Source organism: Podarcis vaucheri (assembly GCF_965113315.1).
Source record: "Podarcis vaucheri genome assembly, chromosome: 14".
NCBI lineage: Eukaryota > Metazoa > Chordata > Lepidosauria > Squamata > Lacertidae > Podarcis > Podarcis vaucheri.
In genome coordinates, this window is record NC_138752.1 from 29,631,029 (window position 1) to 29,653,760 (window position 22,732).

A 22,732-nucleotide genomic window follows, 5' to 3' on the forward strand; every position below is an offset into this window, starting at 1 on the left:
TTTGGAGGGAGCCGCTTTGGGGTCTCGTGGTGTGCCTTTGTGCGGGGGCAGCTTGGGGGGTCCGGGAGGAGGAGGAGGAGGCTGCACAGAACAGGGCTAAGCTGGCAAGAATTCCTGAAGTACAGCTGTCCTGCACATTGAGAGGCCTTCTTGCTGCACAGTATAGAGGGGATTCCGTAGGCAGAATTAGCAGCTGCACTAGAAAGGACTTAAAATGCACCTGCTGGCTCAGGCTAGCGGAAGCCCATCTAGTCCAGTGTCTTGTTCTCACAGTAGCCAACCAAGTGCCCCAGTGGAAAGCTTGCAAGCAGGACCTGAGCACTGTTTCCTCCTGTCGTTTCCAGCAAGGGCTATATAACTGCTAAGAGAAGCTGCAGAAACACAAAAGGAGGGTGTCTGAAAACCCTTGCAGGTCTGTTTGTGTGAGAAGGAAGCAGTCTTTCTTGAGGCAGGGGCATTTTGCTCAAAGAGGAGGACAGCTTGGCCACCATCGCAACATCTGGGTGGTTGGTGGAACATCTTTTTGAAGTGAAATTACAAAGCATCATATAGAACAAGGGGAGCCAACATGCTCCCTTACAGATGTTTTTGGACGCCAATTCCTTTTGGCTTCATGTAGCCTGCCTGGCCCATCTGGGATGTTGGGAGTTCTTCCAGTTGAACAACATGGGGGGCACTAAATTGACTACCCCAATATGGACGAACAAATCTGGCCTTGCTAGACTTTTGGAGTGTATCAACAAACACGTGGATCCTGCATACTTGTACTTTCAGTAAGACTTTAACAGACGCTTGCCAAAGGCTCCTGAGCAAATTTAGCAGCCTTGGGGTGAGAGGACAGCTCTTCTTTATAGGTCAGGAACTGGTTAAACAACACAAAGCGGAGAGTAGGAATAAACCAGCAATTCTCAGAGAGGAGGGATTCTCTCCTCCCCCAACTCCTACAAGGCAAGGGCCTGCACTGGTGCTGGTGCTTTTTAATTTCTCCCTCTGGAGGTTGGAAGGAGCAGCCACCTTAGATGCCATTTTGGTGTGGTTTTTTTTTTTGTTTTGTGTGTGTGTGGGTATGTAAAATCAAACTATATTGTGTAGCACCTTAAATGGTTCTCTCCAGGTTTGGTGAATGGGCAAGAAAATGGCAAATGCTGCCCAATGTAAGTGTAAATTGATATGCAAAGAACAGAACAAAAACTATGCATGCTGCCATGGTTATCAAGGAAATACATATGGAATACTGTGTGCAGTTCTGATCTACCCCACTGAGTTGAAACACCTTCATGCAAGGAAAGACAAATATTGGTGACTCTTTAGTTTGGAGGGGGAAGGCAATTAATGAAATGGACTGGACTAGATTCGTGATGAGTGAGAAGAAGAAATTGCACATAATCGGTTGTGATGGGGATACAGAATTTCACAGGTTCAGAGGTGGGATTCAACAAGCACAGTTGCAGGAGGCAGCTCTTTCCCTCACCTTGAGGGTCTCCCAGCTGTCTGGCCTGTGTTGGTGGCCCAGCTAGAAGGTTGCTCTGCTCTTGCACTCTTTGTTGGTGTTCCATACCTACAAGGGAAACCAGTTGTTTTCTAGGGTGCCATTCTCTTCTGGATTCTTTTGCTCTGGACTAGGTGACCCTTGGGTACCTTCCGACTCTTAAGATTCTGTGATTCTATGGTTCATGAGGAACGTTACACAGACAGAGGCCAAACATCAAACCTGAGCAGTTTTCTGGAAATGCCGTTTTGAACAAAAGGTATGTGGACAACAACGCAGGTTGTTCTGTTCATTCCCCACCAAGCAAAAAAGGAGATAAACTTTTTGGCCTGCCCTCCCCTGACCCCTTTAAGCCTCTGCTGTGTTGGGTGAGGGAAGCAGCAGGAGCAAGGCCCAGGCAGGCAGGCAGGCAGGCAGCCGCTCTGGAATGCCCCCAGAGGGGCTTTGAGGGAACAGAGCAGCCCTTCTCCTTCCCTTGACCTATGGAGCTCAATGCCATTGGGCCGGAGAGACACTGGGTCATGGATGCTGGCGGAGGAGCAGAAGCCCAGCTCCAAAAGGCTGGAAGAGACTCGGCGGTGGGTGGAGGACCAGGGCTGGGCACTTTGCCAGTGCATCAGTCAGTGGAAGCAGGACAGGAGCCCCTTCTGAGTCGCAGTTAATGTGGCTTTATTGGTTAGTGCAGGCCCCTCCATTTACAATCATTAGAATTACAGAGAGTTGCACACAGAAATGCGAGGGGAGGGGGGAGAGGAAACTCAGGACCTTGGATTGTACATAACATGGAGGAGAGGAGGATGGCAGGGGGAGCACTGGGCTCTATTTATACAACATTCAGTAGCAACGGGAGCTGGCGTAGAAGTCCTTCTCGCCGCTGCTGCCTTTGAGAAAGGTCCCCATGAGCATGACGCAGCAGAGGAGGAATTGCGTGCTGGGGCCCCCATGCAGGAACAAGCAGAAGCAGGAGCTCAATGTCTTTCTTGTCATTTCTTTCCTGGGCTCCCCAACGGTCCCTCTGGGTGGGTGGTGGTGGGATTGCTAATGGAGCTCAGTCTGGGTGCATTATAAACAGCAGTTTTTACAAGGTTTGCCGTAGAATGTGAAGAAGGGAGATGCTGAAGCCAGCTTCAAAACTACAAATTTTGGGGAAGGACTCAAGCTGGTTGGGTGGGGAAATTGGGGTTGTGGAGAGCAGATCATTGAGTAACCATGGGGCAGGGAGGGATGTGGGGGAAGATATTCCCCTGAAGTACTTTCTCCTCTGATGGAGCAGTGGGTCTAAATCCCACTGGCCCCTGCTTCAAGTTTTAAGATAGACACATTCATAGGTGGGTTAGCGCAGCAGCTTGTCTGTCCAGGCCCAGAGACCCACCACCTCTGCTGCTGGGCCTGAGCATACATGGCTTGTAGGCACTGGTCTCTGGCTGCTGCCTCATCACAAGCCATGAGGGCAAGTCCAAGACCCAAACCATAATGGATAAGCTCAACAGGAAAGCAACAGTTGGGCTTGCTGGGCCCCTTCCTGCAGGGCAGGGAGCTGGAGCATGGAACTGAGCCCCTGGAGGCTGCAGAACCAAATGCCAGGGGGAAGGCAGGGGGGCAGGGGCTTGTCTATCATCTGTCAAGCTTACTGCACTTAGAAATGTGATGTTTACCCTGTGCCCTGAAACCCAGAAGCCTTCACTGTGGTGATGGCAGCTCACAGTAAAAATATTTTAAATACACACACACACACACACACACACACACACACACACACACACACAAAATAGCATACACAGTTCCAATAAAAGGTCAGTTCCAATTACAACCCAAAGAAACCCAAAATAAATATATAGACAAGTGACCAGAAAAATAGTTCCTATGGGATTCTCCCCAGCTCCACTTTTTCTTTTCTTTTTTCCGTTTTTGCCAGTCTGATGGCAGGAACAATTTAGACCAGCTAAGAGGGCTGAGCACATTCTTTCCTAGACCAAGAGCCACACCCAAAGACTCGGTAAGCCTTTTTCAGAGCTTGCCCAAAGCTTCACACCCATGATTTGTGACTTCCCAAGTGTGCTCTGCCCCCTCCCTCCCCGTGGCTACAATGTGCTGGGCCATCAGCCCTGGCTTTGCCAGCAGCACAGAGGACGAAAACGGGGCCCCTCACTGTGGCTGCTGACAGCTTGAAGGGCCTCTAACGCTATCTGCACTAGCTGCGAGGAGAATGGCAGTGCATGCGGGCAGCTGGAGGAAGAGCCTGCAAACATCCCCTTCACTTGGTTTGGCCCTCAGTTCTAGCAAACGGGAGGAAAGGATGTCCTTGTATGTGCAGCAGTGCCAGCTCCATCCCCAGAGGGATCCAGTCCCCACCCACCTACTCCAATTTCCCCCCTTCTAGCCACCGTTTTGCTCACAGGGAAATACTGGGACTTTATAAACATGATCCTCCTCCAAAGGGCAGAGTCACTTGGCAGGGGCCAGCTTCGCCTCTGGCACTGCTGAAGATGCAGTATTTGGCATTTTCTGACTGCAGAGCTGAAGGGCTTCTCTGCAATGTACTCCTTGGTGCGCCAGGCTGGATTCTTTTTCCAGCACAGCTTTGGCAGAGTGTTGGGGGGCAGGCAAGCCGGTTTCCACTTTTCTGTGTCATCATCTCCTCTTCCTCCTCCCAGCTCAGTTCTCACTTCACACCTGAGAGGCAGAGGAATGGTGTCTCTCTTTCTCTTCCTGCTCTCGTCCTCCTTTTTACTGGTCTCTTGTGCTGCTTCCATCTGAAGCTACCCCGACAAAGTTCTGGAGGTCAGAAGAGCCCTCAAGCAAGGAAGCAGGGAGGGAGGGGGCAGCGCTTTCGCAAGCAGCATCAAAGCAGCTGAATTATTCTACAGCAATGACAGAGGCAGCAAAATAAATCTGGAAAAGTGAAGCAGCTCCCAAGAGGGTCCCTCCACTCCACACACATCCAGGCATGCTGGACACGTCCTGGGCAAGGTGGCAAACAAGAGCCACGTGCAGGCAGCATGTGCCCAGCAAATCCAGACCACATTTGGGACAGGAAGGAGACTTGCGCTGTGAGTAGATGGATCTCCCAGTGCTGCATGGGGTGGGGGGTGGGGAAGGCGGATGGACGGATGAGACGCGCTGCTGCAGCCAGGGGGGCCTCAGAACTCGATCTTGCATGCAGGAAAGGACTCATCCTGCATCACCACTGTGCTGCTGCTGGCCAGGACCATGATGCTTAGCTCCTGCTGCTTCTCGTGGGTCTGTTGGTACCATTCCCGGGTCACTTCCGTGTCGTGTGTTGGGATGAGAGTCACCTGAGGAAGCACAAGAGACAGGCTGGGAAGGGGTTTCCCTGGTGCTCTGGCCAATCACAGCAGGGACAGGAAACAAGGCAGCTACCTCTGGCTAACAGCATCCCTTGCAGAGGCAGAAGGAGGTTTGCTGCAGGGTTGGGTCAAAGGAGCAGGCTGGAGCTAATTTTTCCAGCAGCTAGAGCAGATCTGGTGGAGGTGAGTGGGCCTCCCTCTTTGGACTTGGCTCAGAATTATTCTAGGCCAAGGAGAGGTGGCTGGGTGGGCCAATGGAGACAATGCCTTCCTGGCCAGATGAGACCAAGCAGTAGCTGAGCACTGGCTTGCTTGGTGGCTTGCCAGGACTGACTTAGGCAGTTTCCCTTCAAGTGAACAGTTCTTGTTGCACTGAGAAGTCATACTTTGCAGAGAAAGTAAGCTCTCCATGAGCCATGCTCTGCTGTAGCCCTTAGGCATGCTTGCAAACTCTCGCCCTCTCCTCCCCCCACTGGCTCCACAGAGAAGCCAGCCCATACCTGCAGGTTCTCCCCCCACTGGGCCTTCCCTTCCAGGAGGGCGTCCAACACTGCGCGACTGGGCTCCCCGCTGCCTGGGTCGTTGCCGCTCATGACGTAGTAGGAGGCCCGGACCCTCTTGAAGAATTCCTGGTCCGTGTTCTTCCCACTGCAGTGATTGGGGATGTAAGCCAGGTCCACATAGATGGGGGGCCCAGGGGGCACAGAGGAGCTGCTTTTGGGGTTGCTGGAGACTTAGGGAGAGAGAAGAGGGAGGGGACATTAAACCAGCTGGTGGCAACTGGGCAGGGGGTTGCCAGCCCATCAGCTCCTGATGAAAATGCCCCAACTAGGGATCTCTCACATAACATCGTTCTTTTTTTAAAAAATAGTAAATTTTATTAATATTTTCCACACAACAAGAAACAGAAAACGAAAAATAGCAATACACAAAACACAAAAACAAACATATGAAAAACAAATCCAAAACTTACAAATTAATAGTATAAACACTAAAAAGGAAAACAAATGTTGACTTCCACCAATCCCACAGCACCTCCTTTACCTCTCATTGTATCTACCTGTTGTCCTTCTCATCTCTATCCTAGCATCTAAATATATATCCCTCTTTCTTATCCTTTCACTTCACAAGGTTATTCCAGACTCAGCCAGGTTTCTGTCCTCGAACCTTGTCTTTTAAGGTATTTGTTTAGGCACTCCCATTCCTTTTTCACAACACTTTTTAGTTTGTGTCTTATTATATCTGTCAGTTATCTGTCAGCGATCCCTCTTGCTGTTCTGGCTTCTGGGATTCAGAATATTTTTTTCCTTGTTTTCATCCTCCAAAAACTAGGTGCGTCTTATAGAGCGAAAAATGCAGTGCCTTTGTTTTGTCCATTTTCTTTTATTTTCCACTTTATTAAATTAGTTAATTGGGATTGTAGAATTTTAATATTTTGGATTATACTCTCTTGTTTTGGATTTTTCAACAATTATTTTTCATTCTCCCTTATCTGTTTGTTTATTTCCACAATATCATTTTCTTTACCCTTCCTTATTCTCACAATTTGTTGTATTCCAGTTCCTCTCATATAGGCTTTACTGGTATCCCAAATGATTTTCCTATCTGTCCCTTGTCTCTTGTTAATTTCGAAAAATTCCTTCAACAATTCCCTCATTTTATTCACCTTTTGCTCATCTCTCCATATCTTGTCATTCATCCTCTACCTCCCTCGTATGTTTTTTGAATTTTATGTGTATAGTAGCTGGATTATGATCTGTGAGAGATTTGTTCAAAATCTCTGCTTTTACCAGACTCAAAGTCAATTTTTTTCGAGGTCCAAATTGCATCTATTCTCCCTCCCGATTTTTTATCTTTGGAAAAATAGGTAATATCCTTTTCAGTGGGATGCTTCAGTCTCCAAGTATCAAATAAATTAAGATTATATGTCATCTGAAAAAACAATAATGGTAGTCTGCCTGAGTTTGATTTCCCCCCTCTCTGGGTTCTATCCATTTCGATAGATATAACTCCATTAAAATCTCCCATCAAAATTATCTTTCCATTCACAAGTTCCCAAAGCTTCTCTTCCAATTTCCTCTAAAATTCAGATTTATTATTATTTGGGGCATACACTCCTACCACAATTATCTTTTCTTGATTTACCGTATTTTTTGCACCATAACACTCACTTTTTTCCTCCTAAAGAGTATGGGGAAATGTCTGTGCGTGTTATGGAGGGAATGCCTACGGGTGGCATGCCTACGGTTTTCCCTCCTCTAAAAACTACGGGCGTGTTATGGTCGGGTGTGTGTTATAGAGCGAAAAATACGGTAATTGTATTTCTCCTGATGAAAATGCGCCAACTAGGGATCTCTCACATAACATCATTCTTAACATTTTTTCACATCCCACAACTGGCCCACTTCAGCTCCTCTCTTTAGAATGGAAAAGTCAAGGAGCCAGGAGAAGCTAAGAGAAAAGCAAACTGGAATACACTGGGAGAAGCTGATCATGCAATAGTGGCCAAATTGTTGCCCCCCAGATGCCACTGGACAGCTCTCACTGCCCTTTACCTTTGCCAGTGTGACTGGGGCCCAACAACAGCCTGAGGGCATGACTTCGGTCCTCCCTATGCAATCACAGCCCACTTTGCCCAGTTCTGCAAAGAGGTGTCCTACTGGGAGCCCAAGGACCACCTTCCGCTTCCAGCATAGCACCTCCTGTTGGTGGAGGAAAGGATCAGCTTCCGACTCTTTGGAGCAAGTGAAGGGGCCTCCCTCCCCCCTCCACACAAACAAGCCTGGCCCTACCTTCTAGGGTTCTCTGAGATTCCATCCTTCATCCAATGCGTTTATAGAAAGGCAGACTATTATAGGGCCCAAGACAGAGCTCCACAGTCTGAATTACTGCCTAAGAAGAATCCTGTAGCTGCAGTAGGGTCAGGCCAGAGGAAGTTCATCACAGTCCAGCACTCTACTCTCCCCTTGGCCAACCAAAAGCCCCAAAGGGAAGAAGCCTCCAAGCAGAATGTGAGCGCAACAGCAGGACTCTCCCTGCTTGCAGTCTGCAGCAACTGGGTCTCAAGTACCTATCACCTCTGACAGTGGAGGGCTCACCTGGCTGGTGATCCCTTTGCATCTCTGCCTGAGATCCCTCCAGAGAGATTCCCCCTCATACTAATGTATTTGGTAATAGCCACACCAGAGTGCAGAGTTTCAGAACTGGAGACAGTGTATTTTCCATCAGGAAAAGGTAGGCCTGATTTGTCATTCATGCCCAAGATTAAATCCACAGGAAGTGCTTCTGGCAATCTTTGTCCCTAAACCAGGGAGCAGAAGCAGCACATCCTGGTTCTGGGAAAGTCTCCCCGACTTTGGGCAGAAGACAAATGGCTTGACAACCAGAGCTGAAAGCACAGATGCCCCCACAATTCCCACCAAGAGGGCCAGGCCTCTGCTCAGTCTTACCTGGGCTGGTTTTGACGCCGTTGACAAGGTTCTTGCCAGGATTGGGGGGACCCGTCTCTTCTCCATGGGCCTTCAGGGGCTTCTCTCTCTTGGCCAGTGCTGGCTTTGGAGGCCGGTCTGGTGGCTGTTGCTTCAAGGGGGTCGGGGACCATTTCTCAGGCTTCCGGGCAGGGGAAGAGGACTTGGGCTTGCCCAGCGGCTTCCTCACCCCTTTGTTTTTCTCCTTCAGATCCTTCTTGGATATTTTGTCAGGCCTGCTCATGTTCTGATCGTTGAGCAGCACCTCAGGGTCCATCATGCAGACATCTGGGTGTGGAGGGTGAGGATGGGGGTCCACCAGGGTGATGGGTGGGGGATCATGACCAGCTCTTGTGCTGCTGCTGCTGCTGTGATGGGAGCTGCCCACAGCTTTGTCGACTGGGAGGAAATCGGCGTCTTCGTCGGAGTCCATGGCCGCGTCAGCTGTGATGGAGGGACACTCCTCTGTTTCTGGAGGGACATCTGAGTCAGACTGGGAGGTGCCAGAGTCACTTGCGGAGGTGGGGGGAGTTTCTTCTGTTGTGGCAGGGGGTTGCCTATGGCCACCAGGGATGGAGTGTGGCCTTCCTTTCACAGAAGGGTGACCTTCAGCCTGGGAACATTCACTCTCCTCTGATGACTCTTGAGGACTGGGATTGATGAACGATGGGGACAGCTCTCCCTTCCTTTGCTTATACTCACACGAGAACCTCTGCCCGTACTCTGAGGTAGCTCCCAGAGATGGCTCCAACTCATGGGAGGCGTCACCATGATCCTCTGCTTGGCTGCCATGCTGGGCATCTGGAAAGAAGGGCGGGAAAGCTGGCTCACGGCTCAACAAGGAAGAGGGACGGCTTTGTCTCTCACAGTCCTCCTTCTCGTCATCCTCCTTCTCCTCCTCATCTTCCTCCTCGTCGTCCTCACTCCTTGTTGCCCCTGTGAGATGTGGCCCACCATGGAAAGCAAGGGGGCTGAGGCTCACCTCTGTGGGCCCGTTGGCAGTAGCAGCTGCCTCCTGCTGGCAATGGGGGGAAACAGCTAGGATGTCAGGGAGGGGAGTGGCTGCTGGCCACTCTCCAGGGCTTGGGGGCTGCTGTGTGCAGCTAACTGTGCAGCTGGACTCAGACTGCTGAGTGGGCAGAGAGGGCAGGCCCAAGCTGGCAGAGGCATCTCCTCCCATTTCACCTGAAAACATCTTTGCAGAACCTGCTGGAAGCTGTGGGGACGTGGGTTGCTGTGCTCCCTGGGCATCTGGCCCAGCAGCTGTTCCTCGATAGGGGGGGGACAAGGGGCTCTCACTGACTGCTGGATGTGTTGAGATGGAGCCCCTCAAGAAGGTTTCCTCAGGAGAGCTAGATGACTCCCTGTGCAGCTGCTGCTCTTGGGGTGCCCCAGAGAGAAGCTTCCCTCCTCCTGCTGGGAACGATGAATCCTCACTAGAAACCTTTTTGGATACCTCCAAGTATTCATCTCTCTTGCCCTTTTCAAAGGGGTCAGAATCAGGGATGCCAAAAGTGAGGGATTTGTCCCTTAAGTGGGACGAGAAATGTGCTTCGTGCCGGAACAGGATGGATGGCTGGTGCATGCCCAGGGAAGAGAGTTCAAAGCCCGAGGAAGAGCAATCCAGCCCTTTCGTCAGCAGCGCTGGGCCCTTTGGAGGGTCCTTCTCTTTAGCAGCAGAACCAAAGCAGAAGCCTTTGGAGTCAGTGTCACCAAAGCCTTTCCCTATAGAGACCTCTTCCTCTTCTTCTTCCTCCTCCTCCTCCTCCTCCTCTTCTTCTTCTTCCTCCTCCTTTTTGGAGCATGGCTTGCTTGAGGCCCACTCCTGCCTTTCTGGACCTGCAAGGCTGCCATAGGCAGCAACATCCTCAGCCTTCAAGGCTCTTCTCTCTGTCTGACTCTCCTCTCCCAACAACGCACCATAGGATGCTCCTTGCCATGTCGCTGACAGACAGTCTTCCTTCTCCAATCCCGAAATGTCTGCATAGGGTTCATTTTCCCTCTCGCTGGCTGGCTTCAGAGCTGAAGGGGGCTCCCCTGGGTGCTTGGATTCCTTTTCAGACTTCTCCTTGGCCCCCTTCTCCAGCTCTGAGTCGCTGGCGCTCTCTTCTCCCCTTCTGGCTTGCTCATAGTACATATCCTTGGGCAGGGAGTGCTTGGGAGAAGGAGACCTTTGCTCCTGGCTGATGTTTGCATCTGGAGGGTGGGCACCTTCAATGTAAAGAGCTGTCTCCTCCTGCTTCAGCATGCCTGCCACATCAGTGTGGGAGGTAAAGCCTTTGTCCCCCAGAGAGGCTGCAGGCAGGGAGCTCACCAGACTTCCTGGCAGAAGAGGTGAAGAGTCTGCAAGGCTCTCATCAGGCTGTGGGTTGTCCTGGGCTGCCAAGCTCTGTGGTACACTGGGCTTCTCTGCTATCTGAAGGGGATGGCCCTGGGCATGGACCTCTGCATACTCAAAGGAGGGCTCTGCTTTGTCCTTTGGGGAAACTGGAGACGAAAGCTCTTTCTCAGTAGGAGTGTAGAGGCAAGACTCTTCTTCCTTGGAGGAGATGGGGTAAAGGGATGTCCCTATCTTGAGACCCACATCTTTTCCAAAGTGGCCAATGCTAGACATGACAACATTCTCATAGATATCTGCATAATGGAAAGTCTTCTCATGAGGGTAAGGAGTTGCTTCTCTCTCTTCCCCTTTCCCAAGAGTGTCAACCTTGGGTTCACAGAGCCCAGACTGACTGGGAGAGTCTGTGGTGCTGAGCCAGGAGTGACGCTCTGCTTGGTCAATGGAGACTGTGTCCTGCAAAGGGGTTGTGAGGTCTCCACTTCCTCCAAAGTGGGTGGACTCATTATTCCCTGGCTCCACAACTGCAGGGGCCCTGTCTTCCTGGGATCCTACTGGACTCAGCAGAGCTGCCTTCACAACCTGCTCCTTTTGGCTTTCCTCTGAGCAAGTGTGAGATTCCACCTCAGCCTCCTGCTCTCTGTCCTGCATCTCTTTGGGATCCCACTTGCTTTTGTAGACATCATCCCCCTCTGATCTCCTCCTCTCTGTGGTTCCTGATTGGAGTGTGGGCACACTTTGGTCTACTGCAGGGGACTTTCGCTGCTCTGGTGCAGATGCTTCTCTCTCCTCTTCCAAAGCAGGAGGCTCCATCACAGAGCTGGACCATGGCTCTGTGGTCACTTCCTCCTCAGCTTGCCCAAGCGGGGACTCCTCCCTCCACCCTGTTGTAGGTGGAATCTTGACCTGGTGTGGAGGGGACAGTATGGCCCATTCCAGGCCGGATGTTGACACACTTTCTAACACAGAAGATGGGGGGCTTTTGGAGCCAGGCATCTTGGATTCCTTTGTGTCCATGGCACTGTGTTCAGCAGCTGCTTGTGGAAATGCCTGTGTTTGGTCAGATGTTGTTTCTGGCATCTGCTGGGCCACAACCTTGTCACTCACATGGGGAAAGCGATTCTCAGGTGTCTCTTGCTTCAAAGTGGCAACATTTTCATGGAAGTGCCTGTATCCTGAGTCCCAAATGTCTTTCATGGCCAGTCCAGAAATGTCATCTTCAGACTCTGCCGCAGAGTGAGAAATCACTCCCACTTCAGTCATGGGAGGAGGAGGAGACTTTGTTTCATGTTTTTCTACTTCCTCATCCAAGAAGGTACATTCCCCTCTTTCTTTCCCATACTTTGGCTTTTGCTCTTTGCGTGGCACTTCCTTCATCTCCTCTGGAAACCACACTTTCTTCTCAGAGTTTGCGTCTTTCAGATAAATATCTTCCATTTCAGGAGATTCCTCTTCCTCCTCCTCCTCCTCCTCTTCAGTATCCTGCTCCTCTTCCAGCAACCGACAAGGCTCCATCTCCTCAGAGGAGACTTGTGAGGGCTCCTTCTCTAGAACTGGGCTTGGTTCTGTGAAGCTTGAAGACTTTGAACCTGGGCTTTCTTTGGGGGAAGGTCTTGGAGATGGTTCTTTGATGGGCTCTTTTTCAGCTAAGGATACGGCTCTGGCATCTTCCATAATAGTGTCTGCAGAAGACATCGTGAGGGTGTCATGACTGTCTTGGAATGGATCCTTCCCATGGAATGAAAGGGAACTAAGTGAATTGTCTTTGGCCAAAGCTTCAGATGTTTTGCTTCCAAAAGGGCTCTGATCTGTGTAAGCCTGGTAGCTCATTTCAGGAGAGAATTGGTCTGTGAACACGTCTGATGAGGACTTCTGAGCAGGGACCTCTTTTGTAGACAGAGACTGAGCATCAGGTTGAGAACTCTCTCCTGTGAACATGTGCAAAGAGGTTTCTTCACTAAGGCTCACAGAAATGTCGCTGCCTTCTGGGGAAGTGTATTTGATAGCAACTGTGGGGGGTCCCTCTTGGCCTAAGCTGCGCTCTGTGAAATGTAGGGCATTCCCATCTTCTGGCAATTTTTCCATGGCAAAATCATCTGAATATTTTTCTTTCCCAGGAGTGTCTTCAATAAATGGGAACACCTTTGCTTCCTCTGGTGAAAGCGATTTTGTGGGCGCTTGTGAAGAACTCTCACCAAAAGCTCTATCGGAAAGTTCCTCCCACCCTTCTGGAGGAGGAATTTCAGCCGCAGAGAAGAGCACCACATGGGCAGGGCATTTCATGCTTTCCTGGGAGGCTTCCTCGGTAGTGTCTGCTCCCTTCAATGGAGAGCCCTCTTTGGGCTCTAGAAGTGTGTCTTTGGTGAGAGGATAAAGGTCAGAAATGTCCAGGGTCTCTTGCTTGTGGTAGAAACTGATGGCCAGCTCCTCTTTCTCAGGAAGCAGTCTCCGATCCTCACTCTGGACAGGTGCAGATTCTGATGCAGCCACACTTTCTGGGACAGGCTTGTCCTGAAGGAGAGTTGATGCCTCTTTCCCCCCAGAAAAGAGCCCCTCAGTAGCAGCGACCTCTCCTTCAAAAGCCCTGGAGATCTCAGTAGCTTTGCTGGGACTTCTTTCTTCATCCCATTTCACAGGGGCCTCAGAAGACTTGTCAAACAGCTCAGCCTCCACAGTGTCTGATTTCTCCTCTACAGGGGACTGGTGGAAAGGTGTGTGTCCAGCGCTGGTGGGGCCCGACTGGGTGGGAGATGCCATCTTGACTGTGCTGTCATCAGGGCTCATGCACCGCTCTTCAGCCTCACCAGAGCCTGCAACTACCTGCAGCAACTGGGCTTCTCCATCGAGTATCAGCATGGCCTCTTGGGATCCTTCCACTGGCACTCCTGTTAAATCATCTCCCAGGGGCCCTTGCTGAGAAAACAAAGGTGCATCATAGTGACCCTGCGCTCTCCAAGGCTTCTCAATATTTGGTGTCTCATCTTCTTCTTCCTCCTCCTCTTCCTCCTCCTCCTGTTCTGGTTCCTGTTGCTGCTGCAGGCCCTTTTTGCAGGCCTCAAGCCTTCTCTCACCTTCTGCTTGTATACGGAAGTCTTCTGGAGGTGGAGACTTGAAGCCTTTGTCCTCCTCTAGTGAAGATGTGGGAGAAATTGTGCCAGCGGAGGGAACATAGTCCAGACCTTGGGTAGCCTCTGTTCTAGAGGAAGGGATGCTGTTCACTGTATCCAGCAGCAAGGAACTTTTGCCAGTATCCTCTGTCTGCGGTGCTGTTATCGAGGCAACAGACTGGTCCTCTGCAACAGAGGTGGCGAAAGAGGAGAGCTTGTCACACTCTGTGATGGATGTTGCTGAAGAAACATGCTCCTCTTCCGCCAAGGGGGCAGCCACAATGTTGGTGGGGTAGGCAAGGACTGCAGGGTCTTGGCCAGCAGCTGCCATGGCCTGGATCCCGTGGATAGCTTCAAAGGAGCCGGTCTGGTCTGGCACCGCAATGTCAGAGGAGCTAATATCTGTCTTGAGCTGGGGCAGCCTCTCCTCCTGCTCATCATGGATCTCTTCATCGGAGATGGTCTGCTCTGTCTCTGAGTAGCCAGGGATGGTCTCATCCTGGATGTAGGAGATGTGTTCTCCAAGTGGGGCTGGAGATTCCTCCTCCTCCCCCTTGCCCATTCTTTGCTTCCCAGGCAGTCTGCTTTCCTCCTTGGCCTCTTTTTCCTTCCCTCTGGAGGGAAAGAGGGAACCTTCTGGCTGCTGGAAGAGAGAAAGCTCACTCTTCTCTGCCTCTTCCCTTTTGGCCTCTGCAAGGGGCTGTTCAGTCCCTTCCAGCTCTGCCTGTTCCAATCCCTTATCTCTCCTGTCCATTTGCCTCTCTGCCTGTGTCTCCATCCACTTCATTTCCAAAGGAGAATATTTGTCTTCCGAGTAGTCACCGGAAGCCTGCATTATATCTCTCTCTCCTGCTTCTTTTCCGGAGACTTCTGCTGTTCTCTCAAGGGGCTCCCCCAAGGCGGCTGCTCTCTCATCAGGTCTTTTGGGCATTTCCCCTCCTCCCTCCTTGTCCGTTTCCTCCTCTGTTGCACCTTGGGACCAGGAGTCTGGGCCACTGACTCCTTCTGGGATCAGGTCTGTCTCCTGAGCAGCCACATCACCAAGCCCCTGCTTTCCTGCCTCTCCTTCTGCAGGACCAGGTGCCTCTGGAAGCCTGGCCTGCTTTTCAGCCTTCAGCTCCTCAAAGTCCTTGGTGAGGTCTTCTGGGGAAGACAAGACCAGCCTGTGCTCAGCCACGCCTGCTGGTTCTGGGGGCTGGCTTGGTGGCTTCCTGGGCACAGGCAAGGCCTTCTTTGGCTCTCCATGGGCAGCATCCTTCTCAGCTTTGCTGCGAGCTTTCTCCGTTTTGATCCGGCCAGGAGCTTTTGCCTTGTACAAAGTCTTCCTCACTTCAGGGGTGAATGACTTCAAGTCTGGCTTTGAAATCTTTTTCAGCTCTGGCTTGGCTTCCTTCTTTTTCTCTTCTTTCTTTGACTCCTTCCTTTCCTCTTTCTTCCCATCGTCTTTCTTAATCTCCTTCCTCTCTTTCTTAATCTCTTTCTTCTCCTTGTCCCTTTTCTCCTCCAGCTTAGACACTTTCTCCTTGAGGTGCTTCTTGCCCATTTTGTCTTTGTTGTGTTTCCTTTTCTCTGCTTTGAGGGCATCGCTGGAGTCCATTCTTACTTTCTCTGCCTTGGGGGGCTTTTCCAGTGGCTCCTTGGCCTTCTTCTTTGTTTTGGTCTCTTTGAGGACCTCGGACTTCACCTCCTTTGCTCCCTCCTCACCACTTGCCTTGGCAGCTGCCGGCTTAGAAGACTTGAGGCTCTCCTTGCTGTCTGTCCTCTGCTTGATCTTGGTCTGCTTGAGTGCCAGGGTGGGAAGGCCAGAGGCAATTTCCTTCTGCGTAGCAACAGGATACTTCAGGAAATCCAAGTGCCTGAGTTTCTCAAGCCCTTCCAAAATCTTGTTTTGTGGTGCATTCCCAGGGAACAAAACTCGCACTATTTTTTCCGTAGGACTTGCTGGGAGCCACACAACCAAGGCGGTGATGGAGGTCAGGTAAGGTACAGAGATCTCCCCTTCCTTCCCATTGGGCAGAATGATGCCTGTCTTGGCCTTGCTGTTCCCAGCCCACTTCTGCATGAGGAACTGCATCTCCTTGCTCTCCTTGACTGGGTTCAAGACATACATGTCCAATTTCCCAACACCCATTTTGTGGAACAAGGTGATGGGCTCAATTGTGTTGCTGACCACCCTGTAAAGGGGCTCTGGCTTCACGCCCAGCCTGTTGAGGTACTGCAGGGTCAGGCTAGCCTCCTCAATGCTTCTCTTGGCCTTCATGGAAGACTCGGGCATTTTGAGCTTCTCAGGGACGTTGAAGAATACCACCCCAAGCTCAGGGGAGATAAGATTCTTCATCCAGTCACTGTAGTTGGTGGAGCCCTGAGACTGCTCCTCGTCCTGCTCAGCGATCTTCCTCTGCAAGAGACCATTGATGCCAGGGAGGTTATCGGCCCCAATGTGGGTCAGGAGAACAGAGTCAATTCTGTCCAGGTGCCGCACCAGCTTCCAGAAACAGGACTTCCTCTCTGAACCGCCATCCACCAGGATGTTGAACCCATTGACGGCAAAGAGCGCTGAATCCCCCCTCCCTCCAGGGAAGATGTAGCAGCAGGGCTTGGACAGCTTGAGGAAGCCTCCTGAGGTTGGGGGTTCCAAGAGGTCAAAGGGAGATGGGACATCCACTGTCTCAGAGACATACTCGGCAAACTCAGAGACCCCATCCATCTCTGGCAGAATTGGGTCAGGGTTCAGTCTCAGACTGAGAAGGTCTTGGAATCGGGGGTGTCCTAGGTTGCTCCAATCTCCCTCTCCTAAGCACGACACAGTCAGGGAGGCCTTGGAAGCTGGATCTGTGTTGCTGAGAAGCTGGGCAACCTACAAGAGTCAGAAGCAGGCAATAGTCAGAAGCACCCCAAAAGGTCCTTGACAAATAACCCCAAAATGTCTTTTTTAGTCAAATCCATGCAAGCTCAACTTTTAACTAGAAGTGGAAACCTACCAGTCAACCTATGTAACAAACTATTGTTCTTGGGTGGCCAGAGGTGTCCACCAGATGTATCAATAATAGTATCCTGGAAATATGTTACTCTGTGTATGTGTGTGTGTTGGAGACGTGCGTGTGTTGGAGACTAATAATCTGAAAGGGGCCTCTGCAGGAAATTGAGTGTTTCCCAAGCCTACAATAAGCCAGGAGTTGGAATGCATGGTGAATAAAGTTCTGGTAACACATCCTGAATGCCTGGGAAGATTTGTAACGTGTACAACAGTAGTAGCAGCAATCCTCATTTAAGGTGGTCCCAAACTCAGTACCCCAAGTCAACAGCCTGAGGATGGCCTCCAAAGCCACCTATCTCAGCCAGATTCCTACACATACAAATCCCAGATTCCCCACCCACCCAATTTACCTCTGGATCTGCAAGGATCTCAGCAAATTTCTGGTAGGTGAAGGTCCCAGCCTGCAGGATCAAATCTCCTTCTTGGTCTGTGCTCTGTCCACAGAGCACCAGCAGCTTGTAGGCAGAAGGGTCACATATCAAGGAACGAACCTGTTTGCAGCAGGAGAGACAGTTTCAGCTCCTGAGTTTTGGACTTGCAGAAATGCTGCCCTCACTCGGATAATGCAAACGGCCATGTCTGATGAATGAGCTTGGAAAGGCAGTCCTCTTTGCATCTTGCCTAAACATGCTTGAGTCTGGGCTCTAGACACAGCCCCATAATATCCCAGCCCTGCCCCAGGCAAGGTCACAGGAGGGGTGGCAGGGAACCCAAATACTCCCCACACCTGGTCAGGATAATCTGTGCAGTCAAATTTAGCTGCAGGCAGAGAGGAAAAGCAGGAAGGCAGCCAGGTCCCTAGAAGTGGGGGAGGGAACTGGGTGAAGTCCTGAGCACAGGGCTTTGCAGGAGGGTCTTTGTTTTAAGGCCTTTATCTACTCCCCTTCATAAATATTTATCCTGACGGGGCAGGAGGATGGTTTCACAAGGGATTTGCAGCTGGTTTGCCCCCAAAGTCAAGAAGCGGGCAACTTTTGCACCATGCCACTGTAGCAACTCTTAGAGGTGTAATTCCATTGGTTACATTGACCCCAGGTAGGCAGGAATCATAGAGTTGGAAGAGACCACAAGGGCCATCGAGTCCAGAGCTTTACCTCTGACACAGTGCTTTGTTCATCAGGATTTACTAGGATGACTGTGTCCAGGTCCTCACTCTGGTGGTGGAGGGTCCTCTGACCTAGGGAGACAGTAGAAAAGGCTATGTTCAAAACAAGTGCTCATAGTCAGTGCCCAAGGGCAAAACAACTGCCTTCAGAACCAGGCCATTGTGGCTATCCAGGAGAAGCTGGAAGGGCTGGCAGTTTCCAAGCTGGCTTCAGCTTTCCCTGCCCTCTTCCTGGGGGAAGTGACCTCCAGTACAGTAGCCCAGACCAGCTACTTTTGAACTCCCACCCCAGGGAAGCTGCAGGAAGATTCCTTGGTGAGTGGCTTCAAACAACAAATGAAAACCAAACTAGACCAATACATTTTGGCACAGGCAGTATAGCTCTGCACAGTTTATGCTAACCATTTGGGGGGCTGACTTCAGCTTTCAGTGGGATGGAAAGTGATTTGCTTTAGGGCTGAAAGGCTGCTCTGGAGTCCTGCAAATTTGAGACGTGTGCTGATGAGGAAGCTTCTTCCAGCACTGCTGGATATGCAGATGTGTTTGGATGTTCAATGAGCAAGACATAAACATGCCCATAGCATGGATCTTGCTCTAGCTTCAGGCAGCCCCTCCCCGCTTCTCAGAATTGTGCAGGCAGTTGTGAGTTTGGGAAATGAGCAGTGTGTGTGTGAGTGTGTGAGTGAGTGTGTGTGTGTGGCGAGGGTTCCTCATGAGCCTGCAGTGATCCTTGCAAAAGAGATGAGCTGCCCAACCCGATACTTTCACTGGGAGCCTGGGCTCCTGCTGCTGAGTTGTAAAACACTCCATGGGTTGAGCTCTGTGGCCAATTTAAAATGCATCCATTAAAAAAAAAAGACAGACACACAGTGTGTGTGTGTGTGCGCACACGCGCGCGCCCAGGATTTTGCACTACAGCAGCTGTTCCTGCTTGGCATCCATCGTACAGCAGCTGCTCTGGGCTCAAAGGACTGAGCTGAAGCCATGAGCTGCTCAATTCCCCTCCCCTCCCTGGCCCTTCCAGCTCTCCGTATTTCTCTATAGATGAAGATGGACAGAGGATTTTGAAAGGAGGGAGGGTGTTCTGGAAATGCTTTAAAGGAGGGAGGGTGTTCATAAAATGCTTTTATGACAAAAATCAAGCACACCTTTCATTCTCTAGGGTCAAGCTCTGGAAAAAATGAGTCATGCTCACTGGAAGCATGAGGCTGCTCTGCCCAGCACTGTGTGACTAGCAACCCAGGAACTCATTAAGAAAGAAGTGAATGGATATACAAACAAACGTTCCTCCGAGCCACTAAACAAGGAGGTTGAGCCAGGCCAAAGCTGAGGACCACTTCTCCCCAAAGGCCTCTGCTTAGGAAACCATCTCCCTCTCTCCCTCTGCTGCATCCCCTTCCTCTTTCCTTTCAAGGTCTCTTGGAAATGCCCTCTCACTTGCCTTGCAGAGAGGATGCAAAACCTCTTGTCAATACTGTATACATTTGCTGAGCAACGGTTCCCCCCACCCCCACTTAACTTTCTTCTGTTCCCAATCCCAAGGGACCCAGAAAGTGGTGGGAGGGGTGTGGGTGTCTTGCCACTGAACCTGCAGCATTTCATGGATTGCAGGCACTGCAGAGGAGGATGCTCACCACACTGCTACTGGTCCTCTCCCACTGAAGCCCAGCAGGAAGCGTTTCTGGTTGGCCTTGGCCTCTGTGCCTGATGCCTTAAAGGACAAAGCTGGCCACCAGAGAGCACCCTGCCTGCCTCCAACCCTCTGTGGGCCTGCCCAGCTGCTGGCTGCTGCTGCAGCAATTCATGTCAGTAATCTCTCCCAGGAAAACAAAGCTTGGCTGCTTAGTATTCTGCTTGCATCAGAGGATTTCCTCTGCTTGCAGTTGATATTGCAAGAAGTGGGCAGGGGAAGGAGGCAGGCCAGGCAGGGGCGTGGAGAAGCCACTAGGTCAAGGACAGGTGTCCAGGAGATGGCAGCCTCTTTTTTGCTAGCCTTCCCACCCCCCATCTCCCCTCCCCAGCAGATTCCAGAAGCCTCTGCAGAACTCCTGGCTGCTTCCACCATCTCCTGGTACTTGCAGCTTGCAGTCCATCTCTCCTTTCCTCTTGTACTCTCCTCTTGCAGGCCAAGCATCCCATCTGACAAATGCAAATGAGTTGGCCTGCTTACAAATGTGGACCAAACTAGGTTCTCCAATGCCCCAGTGGGCAGAAGAAGCTGTAAATGCCTCACAACCTGGTTTCAAGGCTGTCTATGTAAAGCTCCCCTGCAACACCTTTCAGGCCAAAGCTCTTCCAGGCAGCTTGCAAAAGATCTTTAAACCATAAAACAGTTTTTAAAATATAAAGGAAAGAATCCAGTTACAAAAACTAAAAACAGCAGCAGGGTAAAACCCACCTCACCACACTTCTAACAGAATGCAATCTGAAACAAGTAAGTTTTAAAGTCTCATTTTAAAATGAACAAAGATATGGCCATGCAGACCTCTTTTGAGCAAGAATTCCAAAGATCCGGAGCCACTCCTAAAAAGGCCTCATCTCTAATGCCTGTTAGCCTGCTGTATCTGGCCACGAGCCTGCAAGGAAGGCTTCTGGGGCCCAGGCAGCTTCATATGCAGGTGGTCCATCAAATAAAACCAACATTCAAACCATTTAGGGATGGAAAGGTCCAGATTAGCATTTTAAATTGAGCCCAGAAGCAAATCAGAGCTAAAGGCATCTGGTATGTAGTAGTGGTGACTTATTTATTTATATTTTTAAAAAAGTAATTCTAAACTACTTAATATTTCAAAAATCTCTAAATAGTGTATGTTATATACAATATAAAATCTAAAATACAGCCAATAAGACAGACACCTAAATCAAGCAGAAATTTAAGGGGTTCATACCCATAAAACAGGGTCCAAACCTATGGGTCAGGGAAAGCCCAGGCTTCTTCTATGCTTTTTTATGCTCTCCTCCACATGCATTCTGTTTCATGTGAAGTCTCCATATTACAGCAGTCTATTCATCTATTATAACATGCTTTACACAGGGGTCCCTTGGAAGAGTTTGATCAACTGATCTAAAGAAATCTAAGGGAACTGGAAATCTGACATCTCCTCAATACCCTGCCTGGCCCTTGAGACATGGTGCACCAGATCAAGACGTTAGATGGCGCTAGAGCTCTGGACTAAGCCATGCATACTGTGGCTGGGAGTTCTTTGCATCCTCCCTGCCCATAGTTAAATTTATTGCAAGAAAACCCCAGCCCCACCTCTACGTCTGCCTTCAAACACCCATGCAAATGGGGGAGGGTTCCACTCTTGCCCTTTGGAGAGGGGGCAGAATAGAAGCTGGGCAATGAGAGAACCCTTGGCCCTGTGAGTGGGCAGGAACTCCTCTCCTTGTGGCTGACAATGTGTGCCAGGCCAATGGCTCCAGCAGGGCTAGACAAAGCACAAAGCCATCATCTGTTCTGGATTCCTGCATACCATTCTGATGGCTGCTGGGATTTGGCTCTGTGGCTGACCATGTGGGGGAAAAGAGAGAGTTTGGCCCTAGAGGGGGCAGTTTTGCCATTGTCCATTCACTTCTTGGCACTGCCCAGAAACCTGTGGGGCTCAACTGATGAGCCCCCACTCTTTTTCCAGGAAGATGTCCACTCCCTTTCTGATTCTGCTGGTGGTGGCCTGCCTTTGCAGTACTTCACAGCAACTAGACCTACCTGTAGGATGATCTGTCAGTAGCTGATGGGTCAAAGAGAACTAGAAAAACAAGAGACACCCACCCCCAAATGCCTAGGAATCTCTGACTGTGGTGGGAGCAGTGATGCCAGCTTTGCAAGGCGGATGGGTGGCACCCACGCAAAAGAGGGAGCGCAGACGCAAGGTGGGTAACATAGTGAGCCTTCAGGTAATGTTTTTGTAGATGGAGCCACTCAACTTCTGCTGTCCTCATCTGACTCATCTCCTTGCATTTGAACAATTCTCATCCTAAAGGAGGGGCTGCACCTAGACTATATTTTTTTAAACTTGTTCATTAATAAAACTGCTCAGAGAAATCATGCAAGTTTTGGGGATTTGATGCTATTGATATGTGGATGACATCCAACTCTATATTTCCTTCCCATCTAAATCCATTCTCTCCCCCCCCCAACTCCTACATTAGCATTTGCAGTTAGCATTGGATCAGAAAAGGGCTAACAAAATGATGCTTAATCCCAACAAGACAGATGTTTTCCTAGTCACAGAATGGTAGCTCAGGGAAAAGGGATTCAGTCTGCCTTGGCTGAAGCTGCATCCCCCTTGAAAGCTCAGGTTTGCAGCTTGGAATGCTCCTGGATCCAGCCTTGGACACAGATGTCCAGGTCCTGGCGATGTCCAGGAGCAGCTTTGCTCAGGTGAGATCAGTGGGCCAATTGCATATGGTGAATTCCTTTTGAGGGATCTTTAGAAAAGTGGGGGGGGGGATTTCCCTATATTGTAATGACTTGGTGCAACCACACTTGGAATATTGTGTACTGTTCTGGTTTCTGTACCTCAAAAAGGCCATTGTAGAGCTGGAAAAGGTACAGAAATGGCCCCCCAAACGAAGGAGGGAAGGGGTTGGCACAACTCCCCTATACAGAAAGGTGACATAGTTTAGGGGGGTGAATTGGAATGAATAAACCTAAGGTAGTCATGTTTAATAATGTCAGCCCTCTAAGTCTTTTTAGTTTAAGAAAAGGGTAAGCAGTGTGTGTGTTGGGAGAGTGGGAGAGAGAGAGAGAGAGAGAGAGAGAGAGAGAGAGCACGCTTAGGGAAATAATACAAAGTTTTAAAACATACCATGAAGAAAGCAGCCTTAAAATGATCAAATACAGGAAATGAGTTTGTCCTCCAGAACTCCATGAGGCGTGCC

At 50.3% G+C, this 22,732-nt stretch overlaps 1 protein-coding gene and 1 long non-coding RNA gene across 3 annotated transcripts in view; both read right to left on the minus strand.

The window, feature by feature from the left end:
• Positions 1-2,134: 2,134 nt before the first annotated feature.
• Positions 2,135-22,732, minus strand: part of MAP1A (microtubule associated protein 1A) — a 35,600-nt gene continuing 15,002 nt past the window's right edge. For both annotated transcript variants that reach the window (XM_082199484.1, XM_082199485.1), the window contains 5 exons: positions 17,841-17,923; positions 17,097-17,237; positions 8,247-16,566; positions 5,298-5,530; positions 2,135-4,785 (listed from right to left, as the gene is read on the minus strand). In XM_082199484.1, coding sequence (XP_082055610.1) covers positions 4,630-4,785; positions 5,298-5,530; positions 8,247-16,566; positions 17,097-17,237; positions 17,841-17,923 — 8,933 coding nt within the window. In that variant the 3' untranslated portion in view covers positions 2,135-4,629. The remainder of the gene's footprint in view (positions 4,786-5,297; positions 5,531-8,246; positions 16,567-17,096; positions 17,238-17,840; positions 17,924-22,732) is intronic.
• On the minus strand, positions 5,664-8,235 carry LOC309518915. The gene is made up of 2 exons (XR_014213644.1): positions 7,882-8,235; positions 5,664-5,887 (listed from the first exon to the last, which is right to left on the minus strand). It is a non-coding gene; the product is annotated as an uncharacterized lncRNA (long non-coding RNA).